This window comes from Dreissena polymorpha, chromosome 6, assembly GCF_020536995.1.
Source record: "Dreissena polymorpha isolate Duluth1 chromosome 6, UMN_Dpol_1.0, whole genome shotgun sequence".
Taxonomy (NCBI): Eukaryota; Metazoa; Mollusca; class Bivalvia; order Myida; family Dreissenidae; genus Dreissena; species Dreissena polymorpha.
The window spans coordinates 2,865,723-2,890,180 of NC_068360.1; the positions used below are offsets into that span (position 1 = coordinate 2,865,723).

Genomic DNA, 24,458 nt, shown 5'->3' on the forward strand with positions numbered 1-24,458 from the left:
CAGGTTGCAGTACTGCCAAGTACAAAGCACGTAAATGGGGTAAGGACGTCCACAGAAGAGCCGCACTCATTGAATTTAACTGAACCAGACCAGATGTCGTTTAGATCATTGCGGTGACGGTTCAAAGCTTTGATTTAAGGAAGTTTGGGAGTATTGTACTTCAAAATTTGGTCACTGTTTTTCCGAAATTGCAGCCATCGATGTTCCAAGACCTCCAAGATTATACAATTTGTTTTATATGAATAAATACGAAAGAAGATAAATTAAATGATTTATATAAATCTTTACATCTGTCACTGAATAAATTGGCATAGATCCAGCTAATAAATAGAACTGACCATAACCAAACCATAAATGTATACGTTCTTTTAAGTAAAATGCACATACACATGATTCGAGGTCACTTTATGCACTATTGTGATGTCGAAACTTTCCAAAGTCAGTCCCGGGTAAAGGACTTACCCCAGCATTACGATTACGACAAATATATATTATAGTGGCTTGAGATCAATCTCCATGCTCAAACCTCAACTCCTAGTTCAGATGAGCCCAAAGTCAGCAGCAAATCTGAAATTATAAACAATTTAACTTTAGTTCGAACTGATTTTGCGCAAGAAATCAAGCGGTATGTTGACACCTCTCTCCTCATCAATCATCACTTCGTTCGATATATACTGTCTTTAACTGTTTGTTAAATAATGCTATTTGAATGCCGCAAACTAAGTAATGTGTCGTTCGCTTTAATCGATTACGCCCGGTGTTTGTCGAGTGATATATACAGCTATTGATTTATTTCGTGTGCTGTATCGGGGTGGTACTGCTACCTTTCTAATATCAAGGTAGCAGACGCGCCCCATACATCACACGTGACCGAAATAAGAACGTCCACCGAAAAGCCGTACTTTCTCAACTTAGATGACGTAGGTTCATGTAAGTCATCAGAAGACCTCGTGCCTTTTAAGGCTATTGAGATTAATTTAAAAAAATGATGAAATTGATAATGTAAGAAATTGCATCTTCAAGTGACAAACTGGCTATTAATTACATGACCTAACAACAAAACCTCAAGAGTCTCAAATTCTCGAGAGTTTTTCAACATCCATCTTAGGTAACACCCTCAAAGGGACCTTTTCACGTTTTGGTAAATTGATACAAATGTTTCAGAGTTGCAGATTGTGTTTGTAGTTATGATATTTGTGAGGAAACAGTAATAATGAACGTTTACCATTTATTAAAATATCCATATTATGCATCTTTCGACGATATAAAAAATGGAAAATATAAAGTGTTACAAACGCTTGAATAATTCGGAGAGTTGTTATCGTTATATTTTGGAACATTATGGGAATGCTTATATATAGTATAAAATACGTCTTATGTGAAATCAATTCACATGGCCGAGTGGTTTAGACGCTAGACTTTTACTTCAAGGATCAGTGGTTCAAGCCCAGTTGTTGATTACCTTTTCATTCTTTCTTTAATTTTATTCATGTTTTATACTGGAGCTATTAAGTTAAGAAATTTACATTTATCAATTGAAAGCATCAAAGACAAACTTCGAAACATGCCAAACTCTGTAACGTTGTAATGTTTGTTCTGTTCTATCTGCCAGTGGCATAGTCCAAACACAGGTGGTTCGGCATGCCAACTCTGTCCTGTTCTACCAACACTCGCTTATTGGACCCGTCCATTGTTGAACTCTGCTCTGTGTGGTATTTTTGTACCGTCAAAAACAACAATCTTAAACCATTAACACAAATAAAGTAACATCAGAATATATAAACAGCGTAAACTTTTACAACGATGGCATTGTAACAACAAAGTGACATTGCATATTCAACAAAGAGATCCTTTGATCTTCATGCGAATATCGTGCGAAATTAATACACACACGCATCATATACTAATATGACGACCTCATTAATTGATCTTAAATTCTTCAAAACAATTATAAAAGTTCTCAAAAATCAGTATGAACGACCTCAGAATACACATATGAAAGACCTCAGACATGCATATAAACGACATCTGATTTGTATGAAATTCTTCTAAAATAAGTTTGAAAGTTCTCAGACATTAACACAATGTCCCTCATAAATCAATATGATGGTTCTGATAAATCAATATCTATGTCATTAATATCAATATGAAAGTCTTCAAAATGTAATATGAAACAAGTGCAAACAAAACTAGAAGTGGCGCGGCAGAGGCCGACGCTTATCCCCACGCCGCATAGTTGTTATATTTAAAGGCAATTTTGGATGGGCAAGGCCTAAGTTGGTGGGGCCCCGGGGAGGGTAATGTGGACATGGATGGTCGAAATAGACCGTGTTGTCATAAAAGATGTTCAGTATTAATTTGAAGTCAATTGGTGAATACATGAAGAAGTTATGTTAAAACAAAATTTTGGGTACGAAAACAAATTCGGGTACGAACAAATTATGCCAAAACATTTTGGTACGAAAAAAAATTGGGTAAGAAAAACATTTTGGTACGAAACAAAATTTCGGAACGAAAACAAATTGGGTACAAAATAAATTGGGTAGGAAAAAAATGGGTACAATAATGTTGGGTACAACAAAAATTTGGGGCACGGGGAAGTAGTACCCGTGGACCTCTCGATAAATTTGTAAGAGGACGGACGGGAACCAAGCTGCCTTTACCTTTATCAATGGCCCTGGGGTGGGTAATGTGGACATGGATGTTAAAGATAGACCGTGCTGTCATAAGAGATGTTTAGTATTAATGTGAAGTCAATTGGTGAATATATGAAGAAGTAATGTTAAAACCAAAATTTTGGTGGGCGTGGTCGGCCACTATCTCCTCCTACACTATTAGCACTAGAACTTTGAAACTTGCACAAATGGTACATATGAGCAGATGTGCGTCGATGCACTCTTTGGAATTTTGATCTGACCCCTGGGTCAAAAGTTTTTATCATGTGCAACGCATGTTCTTAGTCAAATTATGGATAATATACCCATTTTACCCATTTATTTACCCATCACTTTTGACCCAGTGGCCAGATCAAAATTCTGTCGCTGTCACCGTCGCACAAATGCTCATAGCTACCATGTGTGTAAGTTTCAAGGTTCCGATGCTAATAGTGTAGGAGGAGTTAGTGGCCGAACGGACGGACAGAAAGATGGAGACCAATACAATATCCCCACGCTTTTTAAAAGCTCGGGGATAAATAGTGACTTTTAATAAAAAATTTATTAACAAAATACCATTGATCATGTTGTTTGTATTGTTCAATATTTGGTTTTTAGGGCATTGACAGCACAATGAATACAGCAGTTTGTAATATTTAAAAAAGCAAATACAAATTAATCATCTTGAACTGAAAGCCCTAGTACGGAAAAACAATCGTTGTTAAATGTTAATGACCGTGCCTGATTTTGAAATGACATGTGACTTAGCGTGCTTTCAGGAAACAGGAACGCAGAAATATTGAATTATGTGAAGCCAGGACGTTCGCTCGTTGTACTTAAAGCGAGATTATACGATTTTTATATGTGTAAAAATTGTAATATATTGATAAAAATATGTTACAATAACACAAAATAGGCAATAAAAATTATACATTGAAGACGAATTTCATAAAAGTCAGCAAAGACAAATTAGCGACCAGAGCCGATTGTGACGAAGAAATGTCGTACATATTTCCCTACAATAACCGAAGCATTCGTCTTTTTATTAGGATCAGAGTTTGTGTCCGTGTGTCGTTTGAGTAGATATCGTTGCAGGAATTTCAAATGAACCGTTAAACTAAACTTAGATTCACATCGTACATGCATTATTTACATGCTGGCGAATTCGACTGTGCAGACATTTTCGATTTCAGAATTTAATGGCTTATTTCGCATTTTTCGACAAATATTCTTCTTAACCTTTATTTTAATTTATATTGAAATTTATGTTTAATAAGCGTTTTACACATCTTATATAAATTCTTAAATATTTGAGAAAATTGTTTAATCTCGCTTTAAACGGCGCTTTTTATGGACTGGTCCATACCGGAAATAACGACACTGGGGTACTTTTACTGTCATCACTTTTAGCTATGGAGATGTGGTCGTATGCTCGATCCAGACCGTGTTCCCGGTTACCTAGTTCAGCGCTATGGGTGAAATATGTATAAGGACAGACAGTTACCTTTAAGAAATAAACTTTGATAGGTCGCCGTTTGTCTGTGAATTAACACAGATTTGACGTTATGTTGCGTAAAAATACAACCAAGAATACGATAGCAGACGTGTTTATAGTCATGTATCAAAACAAAACAAAATTTCTTATCATGCGATAAATAACGAGTGATAATTTTTTTGTTCAAGCTGGATTTCAATATTGATCGTTTTGTTGAAATTGTTCACTGTGCTCAGATCTGTGAAACATCTTTTTCGTTCTTTTATCAGAAACTTTCCAACGAAATGTTTGCTATTTGTATAGGAGCAATCGTTTAGACAAAGGTGACATTATGATTAGTATATTACGAAAATATCATACATAGCATTGCTTTCCACAAAATATACAATAAATATTTCGTTTGTATCATTTTCACAGACATAGTGTTTAAAACGGCATTATATATGACATAAAACAATATTGCAGAAAGCCGATCTGAATGTTTCGTATTTATAGACAGATTGATATTTTATCACGTTATGTTTAACTTCGTGTATAAGAGTACAGTCATAAGTCAAGTCAGCAGGAACTTAAAGAAGAAATACAGTTTAAATGCTTCTTCAGTAATTAGCAAAATGACTGTTATAGTGAGTACTATGTATAAAAAGTCAAAATAGCAATTTTACATAAGTTTTTTTAAAATAAAATTACATTCAATTACCTGCAACGTATGATACACAACACTAAATACAAAGTGTTTTTGGTACAATAATCTCTTTAAAAAAATACACAACTTCATGCATGTCAGAAGTAACAGCAGTTGGAAGCTAATATTAACTCTTTAATCATTTTTTTTTAATCAAACGATTATTTTAAATGAAATTACATGTGCACAACTTATCTATTTTCATATAGACTCGCAATGTGTAGTGGAACAATGGAATGTTGAGGTCAACATGCGTTATTGACTCCATATTGACTGAAATATGTTCGCTGGTTTGCGCTTAATGTTCGTTCTTTTAACGCGATATATTTGTTGTGAAAAAAATAGGTACAACCTGACTGAGTTGCAAATTTTCAAACTTTTCAGTGGAAAGAGTAAAAGTAGCTTACTGTCTTCGACGTTGATTGCAGCCCCAGTATTACTGATATGCGTACAATTGATGCCCAATCCGTAATTAGGTGGACATGTTTTAGGAACAGACGCAATCTAATAATTGAACATAAATTTACCGGATATTTAATGGAAATAGATGAGATGATTCCCCTTTAGTGATGGAACCTTCACTGTACAGGAACGACCCGTTCGTATGAATGCACACACAATTCAAATCCCCAAACACCTTATTACCTAAAGGTACCTATCCTGTCCATCCCGACAGTCTTGATAAAGGAACCTGGCCCGTTCATCCCAGAAGCCCTTGATCATATTAATTCCTAACGCGATGACGATGTTATAACCTGCTAGCACTAGAAAACTGTTGCGGACTAAATAGAATTGAAAGTAAATTAACATGTGCAATTGAGAACTTATACTGTGGCAGTAAATTTGATGAGCTCTCAGTGTTGACACTTTAAATCGTTTTTTTTGGCCTGGGTTGTATGGTGTCAGTAGACTATATGGGGCAGTATATTGTTATTTTTTTTATGTCACATGCTGATCCCATATATTTATGCCCCCCTTCGAAGAAGAGGGGGTATATTGTTTTGCACATGTCGGTCGGTCCGTCGGTCCGTCCGCCAGATGGTTTCCGAATGATAACTCAAGAACGCTTAGGCCTAGGATCATGAAACTTCATAGGTACATTGATCATGACTCGCAGATGACCCCTATTGATTTTCAGGTCACAAGGTCAAGGTCACAGTGACTAGAACCAGTAAAATGGTTTCCGGATGATAACTCAAGAACGCTTACGCCTAGGATCATGAAACTTCATAGGTACATTGATCATGACTCGCAGATGACCCCTATTGATTTTCAGGTCACAAGGTCAAGGTCACGTTGACTCAAACCAGTAAAATGGTTTCCGAATGATAACTCAAGAACGCTTACGCATAGGATCATGAAACTTCACAGGTACATTGATCATGACTCGCAGATGACCCCTATTGATTTTCATGTCACTAGGTCAAAGGTCAAGGTTACTGTGACTCGAACCAGTAAAATGGTTTCCGGATGATGACTCAAGAACGCTTACGCCTAGGATCATGAAACTTCATAGGTACATTGATCATGACTCGCAGATGACCCCAATTGATTTTCAGGTCACTAGGTCAAGGTGAAGGTGACTCGAACCAGTAAAATGGTTTCCGGGTGATAACTCAAGAACACTTACGCCTAGGATCCTGAAACTTAATAGGTACATTGATCATGACCCGCAGATGACCCCTATTGATTTTCAGGTCACTAGGTCAACGGTCACGGTGACTTGACACAGTAAAATGGTTTCCGGATGATAACTCAAGAAAGCTCACGCCAAGGATCATGAAACTCCATCGGTACATTGATCATGACTCGCAGATAACCCCTATTGATTTTCAGGTCACTAGGTCAAAGGTCAAGGTCACAGTGACAAAAAACGTATTCACACAATGGCAGCCACTACGACTGACAGCCCATATGGGGGGCATGCATGTTTTACAAACAGCCCTTGTCTATATGGTGTCAGTAGACTATATGGGGCAGTATATTGTTATATATTGTTATTGTTATATAATGTTCTTGAATTTAATATTTTTGATAGTAAAATACTAGTTTTAATAAAAAATATTGTTGGTCCTTGTGAATTTGATGAGATAGAAAGTAGGTGACTTGATATAATCGTTACAGGGTTAGTTACTGACCTGATATGTATCGGGTCAGTAACTAACCCAGTAGCTATTAATATCGGGTCATCAATTTTACATATACTTATATTGGGTCATAAATTTTACATATACTTATATTGGATCATCAATTTTACAAACTCTTATTTAGGGTTATTAATTTTAAATACACTTATATTGGGTCATCAATTTTACATACACTTATATGGGGTCATCAATTTTACATACACTCATATTGGGTCATTAATTTTACATACACTTATATTGGGTCATCAATTTTACAAACTCCTATATTGAGTCATCAATTTTACATACACTTATATTGGGTCATCAATTTTACAAACTCCTATATTGGGTCATCAATTTTACATACACTTATATTGAGTCATCAATTTTACAAACTGCAATGTTGGGTCATCAATATAACATACACATTTGGAAAACCTTTTAAAATCTTCTCTGTATGTGTATTACATTTTATTATGCCCACGGTAGGGTGGCATATAGCAGTTGAACTGTCGTCAGTATGTCAGTCAGTCTGTCCGTCCGTCCGAAAAACCTTTAACATTGGCTATAACTTTTTCACTATTGAAGATAGCAACTTGATATTTGGCATGCATGTGTATCTCATGGAGCTGAACGTTTTGAGTGGTGAAAGGTGAACGTCAAGGTCATCCTTCAAGGTCAAATGTCAAATATATGGCGTCTGCCCGTCAGAAAAATTTAACATTGGCGATAACTTTTTCAATATTGAAGATAGCAACTTGATATTTGGCATGCATGTGTATCTCATGAAGCTGCACATTTTGAGTGGTGGAAGTTCAAGGTCAAGGTCAAACTCTACACAGTAACTTTAGAGCATCTGGGGGTCGTACACAATCCAGATACGATGTTGCCAGTTTAGCATGTAAAGCGTACAGCTCAACACTCACAGCTACCAAAATTCAAGCTGCCTTTCGTAAGAGTGGTGTTTACCCATTCAACAAAAATGTGATATCTGATCACCAAGTTGCCGCATCGACCTGTTTTCACGTTACAGCTGCAGGTGATGCATGTAGTAAAAGGTCTGAACCGTGTGAGAATAATGAAAAGGCAGAACAGTTTTTACATGAGCGTGGAGGCAAGATTTTACAAAATGTTGACACTGCAAAAAAAAACAAGAAACACACTTAGTAAAGTTGTAGGTGGACAAGCTGTTACTGAGACTGAATTCCTTAACAAAATTCAGACACATAAACATAAACAGAGTAACAAACGTTCAAAAGATGCAAATAAAGAAAATATCAATCCCACACCAAGTGTATCTGGTTGTGCCAAAAAACCTAAGGTTATAAGAACAGTGACTGAAAGTGAAAGTTCTGAGGATGAAATAACAGACTCTGAGAAATGCATTGTTTGCAAAAAGTTTAGCCCTGACCTAGGTAAGAGGCCATACATTGTAATAGTGAAATGGGGACAGTGTGACAAGTGTTCTGGCTGGGTCCACTGATCCTTCTGCACAACTATCAGAATTATCAGAAGGGGAGACAACTTCTTGTGCCCCAAGTGCTCAACCAATTAACACACGGACTCTAGATTACACGGATATGAAACGGGACCGTTACGCCAAATATCTTGTTGTGTCTAAGTCACGTGACCGTGTCGTAACTATCGATCTTCTATCGAAGCGCCGAGGTTATAAATTTGATGTACCCACTCACGTATTTTGTTAAATTATAGTTTCATTTCTAGGCCGATTTTGACAAATTATATATCATTACAAAGCTTACGTAACGTAGTTTTCAGATATATAAATATATATTAAGTTTTTCTTCTGATTTCGGCAGCCCGGCGAGTTATAACTTTAACTTTTGCAAATAACATACCGTTTTGGAGTTTTAGAATCTAGATTTACGGTTGACATGTTCGTACTTTATACCGATTTGTAGCGTTTTTTTTTTGGAGTTCAGTTTTAAAAATAACATCTTGCTTAGGAGAATAGAATTCTGTATACGATAGAAAAAAAATTGTTTAAAAACGAAAGTAGTTAAGGAATGAAGGCGGGAAAATGTAGCGCGCGTTCCTAACGCACTGAACTGATGCTACGGTCTTGGCGATTATGCTTTTGTTTAGATACCGGCCATTGAATTTCCTTTGCCATGATTATTATATTTTTTATGAAATATATTGAAATATTTTGTTCTAGAGACATATCCATAAAGCTAAGTATTAATGAAGCTTAATAAATTTACGATTTCATCTCTTGATTATTACACAGAAATGGGTGTTAATTTTATGGTGAAACAGCGTATACAAATGTATAGCGGACCCTCTTGATATTTTTCGGCTTTGCATACTTCAAATATAATGGGTGTCAAAACATTCATCGTTTGTTGTTTATTATCAAAAAGGTAATTATGTAAAATTATATGAAAGGTTATTAACCATAAATTATCAATTAATTAAAATTATTTAACGATTCTTGAAAATCACGGTCAACTGTCTATGCATGTATATTGAAATTTCTTTATAAGTTAACAGAGTTATAAATATATAGAATTCTAAATTAAAACTCTGTATTATTTGTATTTTTCGGAAAGATTATTTAACCCCGTTGTGGTCAAATGAGAATGCTGTTTTTAATTATGTTGTTCCGTACACTACCATACACTCTTTATAGGACTACGAAATGACGGAGTTTTTTTACCGGTACCCGCTAAATACGTTAAATGTTAAGTATTAGATTTTTTAAATGTTTAACATGTACATGTATAGGTATTAAGCACTTATAATTATTGTGATTTAGCTGGCTGACATCTATACAGTATTTAGTTTATGGCAATCTGTATGGGCAGATGACTATAAATGTTTTCAATACGCTACATATCTTATAAACGCAAAATTGAGTATTTGGCGTTACATTACTCCAAGAAATGACCACTAATACCACGAGAAGACATGGAGGTATCATAAAAAGTGTAAACTGACCAGACATTGCCACCTGTGGTTAGGGACCAATATACAAGTATAGGTCCCTGCTGTGGCGTATGACACCATAGTGTTATTTAGTATTGGTCGGCACAGTATCTGATCATAACGAGATAATTGGCTTGTGCTGAACACAGGGGCAATAAAACCACAGATCTATCAATAAACAAGATTATTGAGATATCTTTTATTGAACACCGCGATAAAAATGCTCAAATCATGGACTCTAGATTACACGGATAAAAAACATGGCAACATTCTCAGAATCATCACTGCTATATGTGTAATCACCTAACAATTCGTCTTAAAATAATTTATATATTTGAGTTGAAGACGATGTACTGTTGTTTAAGTCTGAATAAACTATCTGTCTGCCTGTCTAAATCCAAGCCGGTATCGTCCCGGTGAAAAAAATCTGATTTTCAATAGTTGGACATGATGCCCTGATGTCAAAATACGAAATGACCCGCGTAACACGGACCGTGATTTTCAAGAATCTTTAATAAATTGATAATTTAAGGTAAATAACATTTCAAATAATTATACATAATTGCCTTGTTGATAATAAACAGCAAACGATGAATGTTTTTGACACCCATTTGTATATATAAGTATGCATGCAAAGCCGAATAATATCGAGAGGGTCCGCTATATACGCTGTTTCATCATAAATTTTACACCCTTTCTGTGTTATAAACAAGAGCTGACATCGTTAATTTATTAAGATTCATTTATAATAAGCTTTATTGATATGTTTCGTGAACAAAATACTACAATATATTCCCTAAAAAATATAATAAGATGGCAAAAGAAATTAAATGGCCGGTTTCTAAACAAAAGCATAATCGCCAAGACCGTAGCATCAGTTCAGTGCGTTAGGAACGCGCGCTACATTTTCCCGCCTTCATTCCTTAATTACTTTCGTTTTTAAACATTTTTTTTTCTATCGTATACAGAATTTTATTCTCCTAAGCAAGATGTAATTTTTAAAACTGAACTCCAAATATAAACGCTACAAATTGGTATTAAGTACGAACATGTCAACCGTAAATCTAGATTCTAAAACTCCAAAACGGTATGATATTTGCAAAAGTTTAAGTTATAACTCGCCGGGCTGTCGAAATCAGAAGAAAAACTTAATATATATTGATATATCTGTTTACTACGTAACGTAAGCTTTCTAATGATATATAATTTGTCAAAATCGGCCGAGAAATGAAACTATAATTTAACAAAAGACGTGAGTGGGTACATCAAAATGTATAACCTCGGCACTTCGTTGTACGCTAATCGTAAAAGATCGATAGCCACAACACGTTAAAACGCGCGGTGGTAAAACATAAAATGTGTATTTCTTGTGTTTAACTCGCTATAAATCCATTAATAACAACGGGAATATACTAAAAGTTATATTTTTTTGAAAGAGGAATTAATAAGCAACAAGATAACGTATAAACCAATAAAATCGGATGAATAGTTTTTGCATAAGATTGAATTTACTACAGTAAGGGTCAAATACTCGATTCATCTCCTGTCAATATACACTCCGTGATTAACATGAATATAAAATTAAACAAGTTCTGTAAATATGTTCAAAATATGTTCACAATAAAACATTTTATTACAGTTTAAATTACTTTAGATTATAGTTACTGTTGTTTAAAGCACTTTTAAACGATTGTATGTGTGTACTAACTTTTGTTGTGCAGTATAGTTGGAAAAACTTGAATGATCTGAAAGCGGTCGAAAACAGGTTGGATGAAAATAAAAATGACGATTTTGGCTTGATAAAAGAAGTGTGAAATAAAAAAATATTACAAACAGGTAAGTCTATAAAAAATATTTTCTTATACTTTGTTTTGAGTATCAAGTTCATTGTCGTTAAAGTAAAATATGTATCTCTTCGTTGATGTAAGCGATTTTATAAAAAAAAGTCTTAAGCGGTCGAAACCAGGTTGTACCAGGATACAGGAATAATGTTTCTGAGGATCGTTGACCATGTGGTTTTATTAAGTCAGGACTCAACACTAAGGCACGCCCGAACAACATTCACTGCCTGCACCTAGGTCCGGGCTAGCCAATGTCCCAGGAACATGCCCGACCGGTCGTGTGTATTTTGGGCGGGATTATGTGTTCTACAGTCGATTGGTGTATGTATAGATCTAACGGATAGCTAAGGACTTCGAGTCTCATTTCAACGTAAGTACCATGCATTCAGTAATTAAACCATTAAAACTAGATAGACACATGTCTTTCCTATTGAAATATGCCAACGGTTTTAAATTTCGGAAAAGTTATATTTGTTTACAGCGCGAATTTCATGGTACACTGATTCAGTCATTACCGGATCGCTTAGGTCTTTGTCGGATTACATGTGTATCGTGTTATTTCTTGAAATTTGACACATCATTTCTACAAAATAATTGCAATATATGTTAATTTCCAGAAAGCAAATTTATTTCTGCGTTTAATAAGACCAAGTTCATGGAAATCGCTGCACAATTGATGAAGTACTGGCTGTTCAACGCGATGCACCCTATATTCGGGTCATTTTGAGTTGAATACCTGGTTATATATCCTCTGTGTGCCTAATTTCGATCAGGTGTCTAAGTTCGATCAGTTTTTTATGACGTATTTTCGAATACAAGCACTTACATCACGCGCCAGCCTTTCTGCCAAAACTCATAACAGAAGTTGTAATTCCGTCAACCTCTCGTAAAAATGCGGTTTTAACAGGTCTTTATGAAAAACAAAGCTTAAATTATGTCATTTATCGATATCTCATTTTTCATGCATTTATCGCACCTATATTCTTTAAATCACCATTAAATTCATAAAACATCCATCAAAATACTCTTTTCTAAATTACCAGGGACGCTGCAGTATTCAGGGGAGATAAGACAATTCTCCGTAAATAAGCGCTTTGTATACCTGGGGCTTATAAGGGGGCATTCATAAATTAGATCGACTCATTACATTTTAAGATAATTGACGTCCAATTAAGATGTTTATTGTTAAATTTAAGCTCTTTACTGCAGCGCAATTGCCGTGAAAAACTGGCTTTTAGAAGGGGTGAAACATTCCTATGTCCACATTGTGTTTAGGAAAAATATCATTTTATAATGTAAATATGTTTGGTAATTTTACAGATGTGTGTTTATGAGTGCTTAATGTTCTTTTCCGTTACCTTCTAAATTGTTAATTGTTGTTAATTTTAATAAATATTTAAGACATACATTACAATAATCTTCAAAATATGAATAAACTTTCTTCTCTAAAAAAACAACATTAGAATGTCTCGCTACTTGCTTAAGTATTCGTGTGAGCAAATAACTATTTATCTACCCCATGTGATCCCCCAAATGTGACGTCATGAAGACAGCTGGTCGAACTTAGGTGTGCTTCTGACTGACGTATATCATGTGGGGAATAGATAGTTTTTAACCGTTTACGACCGCTTTGTTTGTATATATTTCTTTTTTTTTTGGCAGATTTGTAAACAGTTTTGAATACTCTGTCTAAATACCATAGCAAGTTTTCAGTAATCGTTGTTGATGTCGAGCATGCGCAGAGACAAAGTTTAACGTGATCGAACTAAGGCACACAGAGCATATATAGATTTGATAGTGAAAAATATGTTTTCAGAGAAATGGATTTTTCGTTATAATTTGATTATTTTTCATTAAAAATGATGTTTTCACTAATTAATTAGTCAATATATAAAAAACGTACGAGAGAAACCACTTGATACGTGTGAATATATAGCTTGCAATAAACGTTTAGAAAGGTTTATATGATTGAAATATATTAATCGCATGGCCTTTTAGGTATTGGGCGAATTGATCACAAAAACTATGAAAATCATATTATTTTATTGAACATCTGTCAAGAAAAAATATCACTACCGTTACAAATTATAAAACATGCTTTATTTAACAAATAATAGCTAGTGCTACAAAATTATCGATTTTATGAAGAAATTTCATTTTCATGTTTTAAATACAGCCGCTTTTGAAAACATGTTATGAATAATGTACCCAAGACTTATACATGTACGCAAGAATTTCCAAATACTACAAAAATGCGCACTTTTACTTTTTCATTGCCATTTATCAAGCGAAACATTCGAGACGGCTCTTGCAATCAATATATAAAATACATATAAAAGAGTAAATTTTTAATTTTCCCCTTTTTCTAAAAAACGACGCGTTTTTCCCCTTTTGACGGGCCCCGCCACCATTAATTCCCCTATAGGTGAAAAAAAACACTGCTGAATATGGGTCACCACATGTCCGTTATTCACTAAATCCAGAGTTGCAGCTTTCATGCTTATTTTATATGGTACGCATCAATTTGGTTTCTGAGCATTCTTCCTTATGTAAAGAACACATAATACTAAAATATTACATCAATGAACATTATGTTTACCAAACAAAATCTGCAAAATTCAAGAAACCATTCGTCTGCACTTTTCCTGTTGTCATAAAAACGGTGCGTACATAACGTGACCTTGTTTTGCTTTCGAAAAAAGAAACAGTTGTAAACATTGACACACGTCAACAAAAACATGAATCGACTGAACAATGAGAGGCTTTTTGTATTCAATTCATAGAAAACTATAAATCTTAACATAAATAAAAGTATTTTGCAAAAAACGTTTAACCTATCCGTTACTCACTAAAATCCGCTATACACCAATCCACTGTATATCAATGAACTGCTTTTTAAATAAGCTTTTCAAAGATGCAAACATCTTAATATAGTATGATCAGATGACAATTAAATCCCAGAGTAAAGTCGGAGACAACGAATTGTAACTTGAAATAGATTTGGAAACCCCTGATTGCAATCAAAAAGAGGCCAACAATTCAAAAAATCCCCGGCGGTTTTCCTGGTAAAACACGTCAGTACCTATTTTTAAACGGAATTCCGCTAGACACGGTTTTTGATTGGTTTCCTCAAAGTGACGTGTTTTCTCGATAAAAATACGTTTAAAACTAAAAGCCGGAATCGCCCAGGATCGTCTGGGATCGATGAAGGTATAAAACTTGACATTAACACAAAGTTACTATAAAATTATTAGTAATTTATCAATTTTAAATAATTTTAATTTGTTTGATCGATTAGAAGTGTTTTGACAATCATGAAGAGCTTATGGGATGGCATGGTGTCTGTCTGTCTGTGGGTGTGTGTGTGTTAGGCTATCTCTTGTTTAGCCGATAAAGTCCACATTTTTCATCCGATTCTTTTCAAACTTGTTCAGTGTGTTGATATTAACGAGGACTCGAACCCTATTAAAAATGGGTTACATCAGAGTAAAAAGTCCAGAATTATCTCCCCTTGAATTTGAGAAAATTGTGAAAAAAGGCTTGTTTACGCAATAAATAAAGTCCACAGTTTTCATCCAATCATTTCCCAACTTGCACAGTGTCTTCATCTGAATGATGAATCAAACCCTATTGAAAATGAGCAATAGCGAATTATAAGTCCAGAATTACATGTATCTCCCCTTGAATTTAAGAAAAAAATGAAAATCTTTAACATTTTGCATTAACTTTTGCAATATTGAAGATAGCAACTTGATATTTGGCATGCATGTCATTGTGTATCTCATGGAGCTGCACATTTTGAGTGGTGAAAGGTCAAGGTCATCCTTCAAGGTCAAAGGTCAAAAACAAAAAAAATCAAAGCGGCGCAGAAGGGGACATAGTGTTTCCGTCAAACACATGTCTTGTTTGTTTACATATAAAGTTCTATCCTTTTGAAACTTCAACGGATGTTTAATATCATCAAGGGTCAGAACCCCATTGAGAGTGAAGAAAATTTGTCCAACTTATTGTTGAAAAGGAGCCATTTGAAGTTTAAATTTTACGTTTCTTCTTGTTTATGCGATGAATTTCCCATTTTGGGTCTGTTTGTTTAAACTTACTCAGATTGTTCATGCTATCAAGGGCTTGAGCCCTATTGATTCCAGCCAGTAGAGCGATCATTCAGGCCCTCGTGGGCCTCTTGTTTACGCAATTCAATAAGCAAAACTAATATTGATGGTCGATCCCGGCTTTTAGTAGAGAGTTAACCCTGTACAATTGTTACGACTACCGTAATACGTTATTTTGCGACACCTAAGATTCATTTACCATTTGTTGTCAGACGGCAACCGCTGCAATCTATGTAAAAAAAGTTTTAACGTTTCATGTCGTTGTTTAAGTTTGGCTTTATGGGTGGGGACGGGGGTTCCTCGGATAAGAAAAGAAAAGGGAAGGAGGAAAGTAAGAGAAAGTATGAGGGAAAAAAAAAACAAGGAAATTTCTCCCGAAATGGCGTGAAGAATACAAATAGATGTCTTAAGTAGATGAGTATTTAATTCATTAGCATTAGTAAGGCAAGCTAATAAGAATGATTGAATCATAATTGCGCAGCTCCACACACAAGAAAATACAAGTTGAATGATAAATATAAAGGTTTTGATAATACTTGAGTCAGGGCACATGAAAGATTGGTCAGGGCTAGTAGGTTCTGCATTTACTAGCCCGAATGGGCTAGTTGAAAAAAAAGTAAGTGTTAAGCACTGTAAGTGCTAAATTAAATGACCTTTAGGACGGTTTCCGGACGTTTCACCCCCAAGACGTTTCCTCCCCTAGACGTTTCTCCCCCAAGACGTTTCCTCCCCAGACGTTTCTCCCCAACTTTGGTTTAAGTGCAACGTTTCCCCCCCAATAAATGTATGATTGTTTGGTTGAAGTTTATTCTTGATTTATTATCAAAATAATTATTTTGTTTATGAAGTTTTCAACTAACTTTATTTATGAAGCAGCGTGTTTGATTATTTGTTTGGTTTAAGTGTGAATGGAATGCATGTAAATCATTAGTGTTGAGGAAATGTAGTTGTTTGTTGTTTTTAATCCAATTAATCCAATTAAATAGGGTCAATTGGTGAATTGATTAAATGGTTAAGTCACATTTATATTAATTTCAAAACTGTTTTCCTTGTAACAGTTAAATATGATAAATAAATAAACTATATAATTGTCAACAATTTTATTTTTTTCATGCATTTATATGTATGTATATAATAAAATGATTGGATGTCACTGTGAAATACAACAGATGCATCTATGACTACCATAGTTTGGATTCAAAATCAATTATAGCACTGTGGATGCTATTTTCCTACTAAAGGCTTTTATAGATAAACATTTAGTACTAAAAAGAAACTATACTGTTGCTGTATCGACCTTATGAAATGTTATGATTCAATATATTGAAACGGACTATGGTACAAGCTTATTAAGAGCGAAATAAACGGTAGATTGTTAAAAATTATTCGGTCTATGTATGATGAAGTGAGATTATGTGTAAGACATATGGGGACGTTGTCGGATTTCTTTAATTGCGAAGAGTTCACAGAAGATTTTTGAAACGAATACTGGGTGTCAAAATGAGTACCGCTAATTCAGTTGTGTACGGGGAACTAGGGAGATACCCATTATATATAAATCGCTATGTACGAATAATAAAATATTTCATAAAATTGTATACTGTTAAACAAACTAATTGTATATTATATATAACACCTTTAAATGTACTAGTTTGGTCACTTTCGCATTACTATGCATGTTCTTATTGCTTATTATATTGTCAGTTTTGTATATGTAACGATGAACTGTAAATGTTCAAGTTATATGAATAAACTATCTGTTCTGTTCTGTTCCATATATAAAACTATCAATTAAGTCAAATCAAATCTATTCATTAATAATATTTAATACAGTGATAAACTATTTAAAAACGTTTTTTTGCATAATACATGTAATGTGCTAATCTCATCTTATCCCCCTGTCACCTAATCTCATCAATGCTGATTAAAGGGCCTGTATATTGCACCCATAATCTAGCTGTTATCTGTTGTACTACACTTGCTAATCTAATCAATGCTTGTTTATTGCACCCTAAGTGCCTAATATCTTGTATAATGGTAGGTGTGGTTGTTATTTAATATTAGCCAAATGATGAAAATGCTGTCACATTTTTTTGGCTTCAAATTAAATTAATTTTTAAATTGGAAGGTAAATGGTATTAATAAAGATCTATGACACACTGATAGTTATTTATCAAAATTATTTTTGAGAACTACAATTCAATACTGGCTGTAATAAATTATAATTTTAATGTCATATAACAACTTTATTTACTCAAAATAAAAATAAAAATATGTTATAGTTATTATTCATTCTTAAAAATCATAACTTATGGCTTATCTTCATTATAACACTGCATTATGTGAATTGGGAATAAGACATCAATTTGGGAATAAATTGTGTTTTATCAAAAGTGCATAATATGCAGTTTTATATGTTGTATTTATCTAGTTTTACAAATTATAATTAAAACATATCGCCTACTGAATGTAATAAGTCATGTAACTGACATTTTTATACATTTTATACATTTTTACTTTTTTCCATTTTTGTGTTTATTAAGGTGACATACATAAATCTGATAAAATATTAAGTCAACCTTTTTGGTAAAAATAATGTTTTTATCCAATTTTCGAAATTGACATAACAAACGCATGTCATTTTCTGAATGTAAAAAGTAGCGTGGCATTTTGTTAAATTTTAACGAGAAGCACAAAGATGTTTTATTAAAATAATAAACATTTTTCCGTATCCAAATTTTCTGATTATAATAGCATTATTTAAATTGATTTTACTTCAAAACTGGATTTTTTATTAATTAAAAAAAAATCCTCATAAAATGAAACTGTGTCCATGCCGTGCAAAAATACACTTTAAATGAAAAAAATTAAATCACTGTTAATGAACAAGTAATGGAAAATATCTTATTAAGCTTAAATTATAGATTTGTTTGTAGCAACATGAATTCATTTATTCAATAATAGTAATTCTTTACTTTGTAACATACAATTCCACTTAAAATGATCATCAAAAAAAAAAGGTGTTTGTTTACTCAATTGATTTATACAATAGTTATAATTGTTTAATTTGTAGCATACCATTCCACTTACAATGACCATCAATGACCATCAAAGAACATCAAAGGTGTGCTTTTACTCAATTGATTAATACAATAGTTATAATTATTTTAATTTGTAACATACTTTTCCATTTAAAATGACCATCAAAGAACATCAAAGCTTTGATTTTACTCAATTTTTCAATGAGCTTAATTAATGCAAGAACAATTTAAGGCACTTATAAAATCAAGTATAATTATATCTATTTAATTGTTAAATTTGTTACAGGCTTCCCTAAACAACCATATAAAATCATTAATTAATATTTCAATTAGTCAGGTCTCAACTAACATCATTTTTTACACATAAAATGCACTCAATTAAAATACTAATACTTTATTTTCACTTTATTACAAATAACTGTTGCTAATATACATTTCCATATTATGCAGACGTTTCACCCCCATTTTGGGGGTGAAACGTCTGGGGAGGAAACGTCTTGGGGGAGAAACGTCTGCCACCCCTTTAGGACTTAGACATTTTACGGCTACATGTAATTACCTTTAGGACTTATAGTTTATGACTACTGAGACTTATTGCACTGAGGATTTATGACCATGAAGACATACGAAATAACCTTCATACTGGATGAGTAAGGGGATTTATTATGCTAGGCAGAATATCATAGCTAAGTGGCAGGTGTCTAGAAAAATGTCTTACTGTTTCAATTTTATAATTTTGCATCATATGTAGTGCATTTTGCAGTTAAAGATGACTAGATATGACTCTTAAGTCTTGAGTAGTGTAACAAATTGAAACAGAGAAGTTTACCAAACAGAACAGAATAGTTTTTTTGGACTTAACCCTTTCAGTGCGGGAACCGAATTTTAAAGGCCTTTGCAAACAGTTTGGATCCAGATGAGACGCCACAGAACGTGGCGTCTCATCACGATCCAAACTGTTTGCTATTCTGATAGTATTCTTCGAAAAAAATAGAAGGAAATGCTAATTTTAGAAATTCTGCAGACGACATTTTTGCAGAAGACAAATTTCCCAGCATGCAAAGGGTTAAGCATATATACAGCTCATCTGCATAAACATACATTATCTTTTTTATGCTCAGGCAAATTACTTATTACCATTTTCTGTTTCCCATTTACCTCTTACTTCTGATTATTTGAAACTTTCTCTATACAAGGTGGTGTACCATGCAGACATTGCCCATGATACTTTAATGCTTTATGATAACATGAGACTTGTGGTAATATCGGGTTTAATAAATGTGGGTTACATGTCAACCCAGATAGCCTGTGCTGTAAAGACATGCTAATCAGGGATGACACTTTGTGCTTTTATTGTATTTTTCAAAAAAGAAAGTGCACATGCATTACGCCTTGTTTTTCCAGAGAATGGGATTGAAATGTATTTATTACAATGATGTCTGTTGTAACAGGTCACATAGGACTGGTGAACCCGCTAGTGGCCAAGGCCAGTGGAGCTTCCCAAGTTTGTGTGACAGGTAAGGCCTACATTTCATATGTGTTTGTGACATATGGGGCTTAAATAAATTTTGACAAATTATTAGTATAATAGAGACTTGCATCACATAAATGGACCATGCTCTGTGAAAAGGGGATATAATGCGTGTGCGTAAAGTGTCGTCCTAGACTAGAATCAGGGACGTCACTTTCTGCCTCAACTGAATGTTTGCTAAGAAGAGACTTTAAAAAAACAACAACATAAAAGCGGAAAGTGTCGCCCCTGATTAGCCTTTGCGGACTGCACAGGCTAATCTTGGATGACTCTTTATGCACATGCATTGAACCCCCTTTTCACAGAGCATGTCCCATATACTCAAAAACTTTATGTTTAATTTGATTTTGTGTTATCCTCAAAAAATGAAGCCTTGTCCATGCATACGTGAAAACAGTTTTAAAAATGCATTCAAAATGATATAATATTCCATAATTGTTAAAGTCATGGAAAAGAATTGGTCATACTAAAAGTATTGACAAAATGTTTCCAAAATACATTCAGACCAGGAATCCACAGTTTTGGTTTAAAAAATCACCAAAAAAGTCCATTCCAAGTTGAATGTTTTTATTTCAAATTTACATAATACAATTTGACAACAGATATTGATGAGAAGAGGCTGGTCATGGCCAAGGAGATGGGAGCAGACTGCGTTGTCAAGGTGACCTCCAAGGACGCCAAGGAAGTCGCAGCACAGGTCATTGAGGCGCTAGGAGAGAAACCAGACTTCACGATAGTGTGCAGTGGAGCCCCACCCAGCACACGCACAGCCATATTTGTATGGGAATTGTCTTTGGTTCTTGTTATTCGAGCCTCGCTTTGGGGAAGTGGGCTTTAATGCATGTGGTTAAAGTGTCGTCCCAGATTTGCCTGTCGGCACAGTCTAATGAGGCGCTAAAAATTCTGTTTAATTTCATTTTTCTTTTAAACGAAGTATCTTCTTAACAAAAATCCAAATAAGGCAGAAATTGTCGTCCTTGATTAGCCTGTGGGGCCTGCACTGGCTTATCTGGAACATCATTTTACACAAATGAATTAAGCCCCATTTTCCCAGAGCGAGGCCCTTTTAACAAAGACAAAATGGTTTTTATATGTGTCTTGTTCTGAGAAAACTGGGCTTAATTCATGTGCGTAAAGTGTCGTCCCAGATTAGCCTGTGCAGTCCTAACAGGCTAATCAGAGACGACACTTTCCGCTTTTATGGTATTTTTAGTTTCAAGGAAGTCCCTCCTTACTGAAAATCAAGTTTAGGCGGAAAGTGTCGTCCCTGATTAGCCTGTGCGGACTGCACAGGCTAATCTGGGACGACATTTTACGCACATGTATTATGCCCAGTTTTATCAGAACAAGACACATATCTACTTTCTAACATGTTTTGGGAGTAGCATTCAATTTTTGTATCTGATATATTATTAAGATGTATCCATGTATTACTTAATAGAATACTTGATACACATCTTCATAATTATATAAATGCAGTGTATAGCTACATTGGCAGCAGTTAAATAAAATCAGTTTAGAATTCATACAAAACTAAGACCCTAATCTTTGTGTCCAGATTGTTTTCAATTATGTATGTAAATCAACGTGAATACAGGTATATAATTATTGTTTAACACCATATTTATTTTGAAATAACAAACTTTGTCCAAATCATACTTATGATCTTCTCTCTATTAATGATTGCTGTTTCCTAGGCAACCAAGTCAGGTGGCTGTGTGGTGCTGGTAGGGATGGGACCACCCAGTGGAGCTGCCCATCATAGATGCTGCGGTGCGGGAGGTGGACATTCGAGGAGTGTTCCGATACGTCAACTGTTATCCAACAGCCTTGAATATGGTCGCTTCAGGTATCTGAATGCCTCTTACTTCTAAGTTATAATAGATCCCATATTTAAACAAGATTTGAAGATTGAATTGAAACTTGAACTACGGTATGTCATTACAATCAAGTGTACTTGATTGCAAAACTTTTTTTTTTCAAAAACGGTCGTCCACATGGTCCGGAGTTATTTGCCATTCAACTTTCCCAATTTTATTGACGAAGCATAAGCATTAAGTTTGTGGAACAAACTCCTACAATTCTCAAGCGATGAACGGGTAACTAAAGACATGTCATCATTATTAGCATATTAGTACAACTGAGGGAGGGACAACACTTTCCGCACATAACGGTACATTAAGCCCTTTTTTCGCAGAATGAGGCTCACATGTAACTGGTGTTTAGGCTCACATGTAACTGGTGTTTAGGCTCACATGTAACTGGTGTTTAGGCTCACATGTAACTGGTGTTAAGGCTCACATGTAACTGGTGTTTAGGCTCACATGTAACTGGTATTTAGGCTCACATGTAACTGGTGTTTAGGCTCACATGTAACTGGTGTTTAGGCTCACATGTAACTGGTGTTTAGGCTCACATGTAACTGGTATTTAGGCTCACATGTAACTGGTGTTTAGGCTCACATGTAACTGGTGTTTAGGCTCACATGTAACTGGTGTTTAGGCTCAAATGTAGCTGGTGTTTAGGCTCACATGTAACTGGTGTTTAGGCTCACATGTAACTGGTGTTAAGGCTCACATGTAACTGGTGTTTAGGCTCACATGTAACTGGTATTTAGGCTCACATGTAACTGGTGTTTAGGCTCACATGTAACTGGTGTTTAGGCTCACATGTAACTGGTGTTTAGGCTCAAATGTAACTGGTGTTTAGGCTCACATGTAACTGGTGTTTAGGCTCACATGTAATTGGTGTTTAGGCTCACATGTAACTGGTGTTTAGGCTAACATGTAACTGGTGTTCCAGGTGCAGTGAATGTGAAGCCGCTGATAACACACCGCTTCAAGCTGGAGGACTCCATTCAGGCCTTTGAGACGACCTTTAGAGGGGAGGGCATCAAGGTCATGATTGGGTGCAAGAAGTAAAGGTCAGAGAGAAGTCAGCAAGGGGTCAGAGGTCACCTGATATCAGTGCATCTCAACTAGGCCATAATACTGGGGCTAGTGTCAATAAAAAAGGGTCATTTAAAACTGTTTATTGTATATTTGAATACTATTTTAAAGTTTTCCAGAATGTTTTAAACAGAATAACAAAAATATTGTGTTTACCGGTTCCATTTTGATTTTGTTTATGCAATATATATGTACATTCTATAATACATGTGTTTTTTGATGGTGTTATAAATCATTAAATACATGTTATTGTTATAAAAATTGTTATTTGGTAGACATGGACTGATGTATGAGTAGTTATTACTAGATATATTATTCACACTGACTATAATATTATTATTAATAAGTCTGGAATATTTGTATTTTGTATCTATATCAGAAAGCAAAATATGTATCGACCATTGTTTTAGTCAAGATGTCGACCAATTACATTTTGTATAATTTGAATACAAGTTAATATTGTTTTGTGTGTATTAACCATACATTTTGATGTATAAATAATTATGAAATATAATTCAGAGGAATTTAAGGTACTTGAATTTGTATTTTTTGTCAAATAAATTTTGGATAAAAAATATTTGTAGATATTGTCTTATGAAGAAAATTATTTAAATTTCAGCTATTTAAATGGACATTCATTCTCTATTCAATGCAAAAGCCTGTCAGACACTTGTTATTGTCACACATTAAATAAGTGCCTAGTTACTTAATGAGACTCGTATGGGAAAACATGGCCTAATGCATGTGAGTCAAGTTTCGGACCTGATAAGTATGTGCATTCCGCATGTTGGGAATGCATAGGCTAATCTTGGATGACAATTTACGTGCATGCATTAAGCCCATTTTTCCAAGAATGTTACTTATAAGCACATTTATTCACTTCTCCATGCACACACATGACAGTTGTTATTGTCACAAAGCCTATTGTGTGTAATACTTTCGTACATCTTTGTTTGTTTCTTTAGGCAACTTAAAACTTTAGTCGTAAATGGAGTGACATTTGATGACGTATATCGACTTGTTCGAGATATTCCAGATCATACACTTAACTTAAATTTTAGCTGAGATTCAGCACTTAT

At 34.5% G+C, this 24,458-nt stretch overlaps 3 protein-coding genes across 3 annotated transcripts in view; 1 reads left to right on the top strand and 2 right to left on the bottom strand.

The window, feature by feature from the left end:
* The window catches only part of LOC127833231 (sorbitol dehydrogenase-like), a 269,357-nt gene extending 245,534 nt beyond the window's left edge, over positions 1–23,823 (top strand). The window contains exons 3-4 of the mRNA XM_052358400.1: positions 22,129–22,280; positions 23,234–23,823. Coding sequence (XP_052214360.1) covers positions 22,129–22,280; positions 23,234–23,300 — 219 coding nt within the window. The 3' untranslated portion in view covers positions 23,301–23,823. The remainder of the gene's footprint in view (positions 1–22,128; positions 22,281–23,233) is intronic.
* LOC127833221 (CAP-Gly domain-containing linker protein 1-like) overlaps positions 1–24,458 on the bottom strand; it is a 606,687-nt gene that overhangs the window by 394,174 nt on the left and 188,055 nt on the right. The gene's annotated exons all lie outside the window — the stretch shown is intronic.
* The window catches only part of LOC127833219 (uncharacterized), a 1,273,891-nt gene that overhangs the window by 198,943 nt on the left and 1,050,490 nt on the right, over positions 1–24,458 (bottom strand). The gene's annotated exons all lie outside the window — the stretch shown is intronic.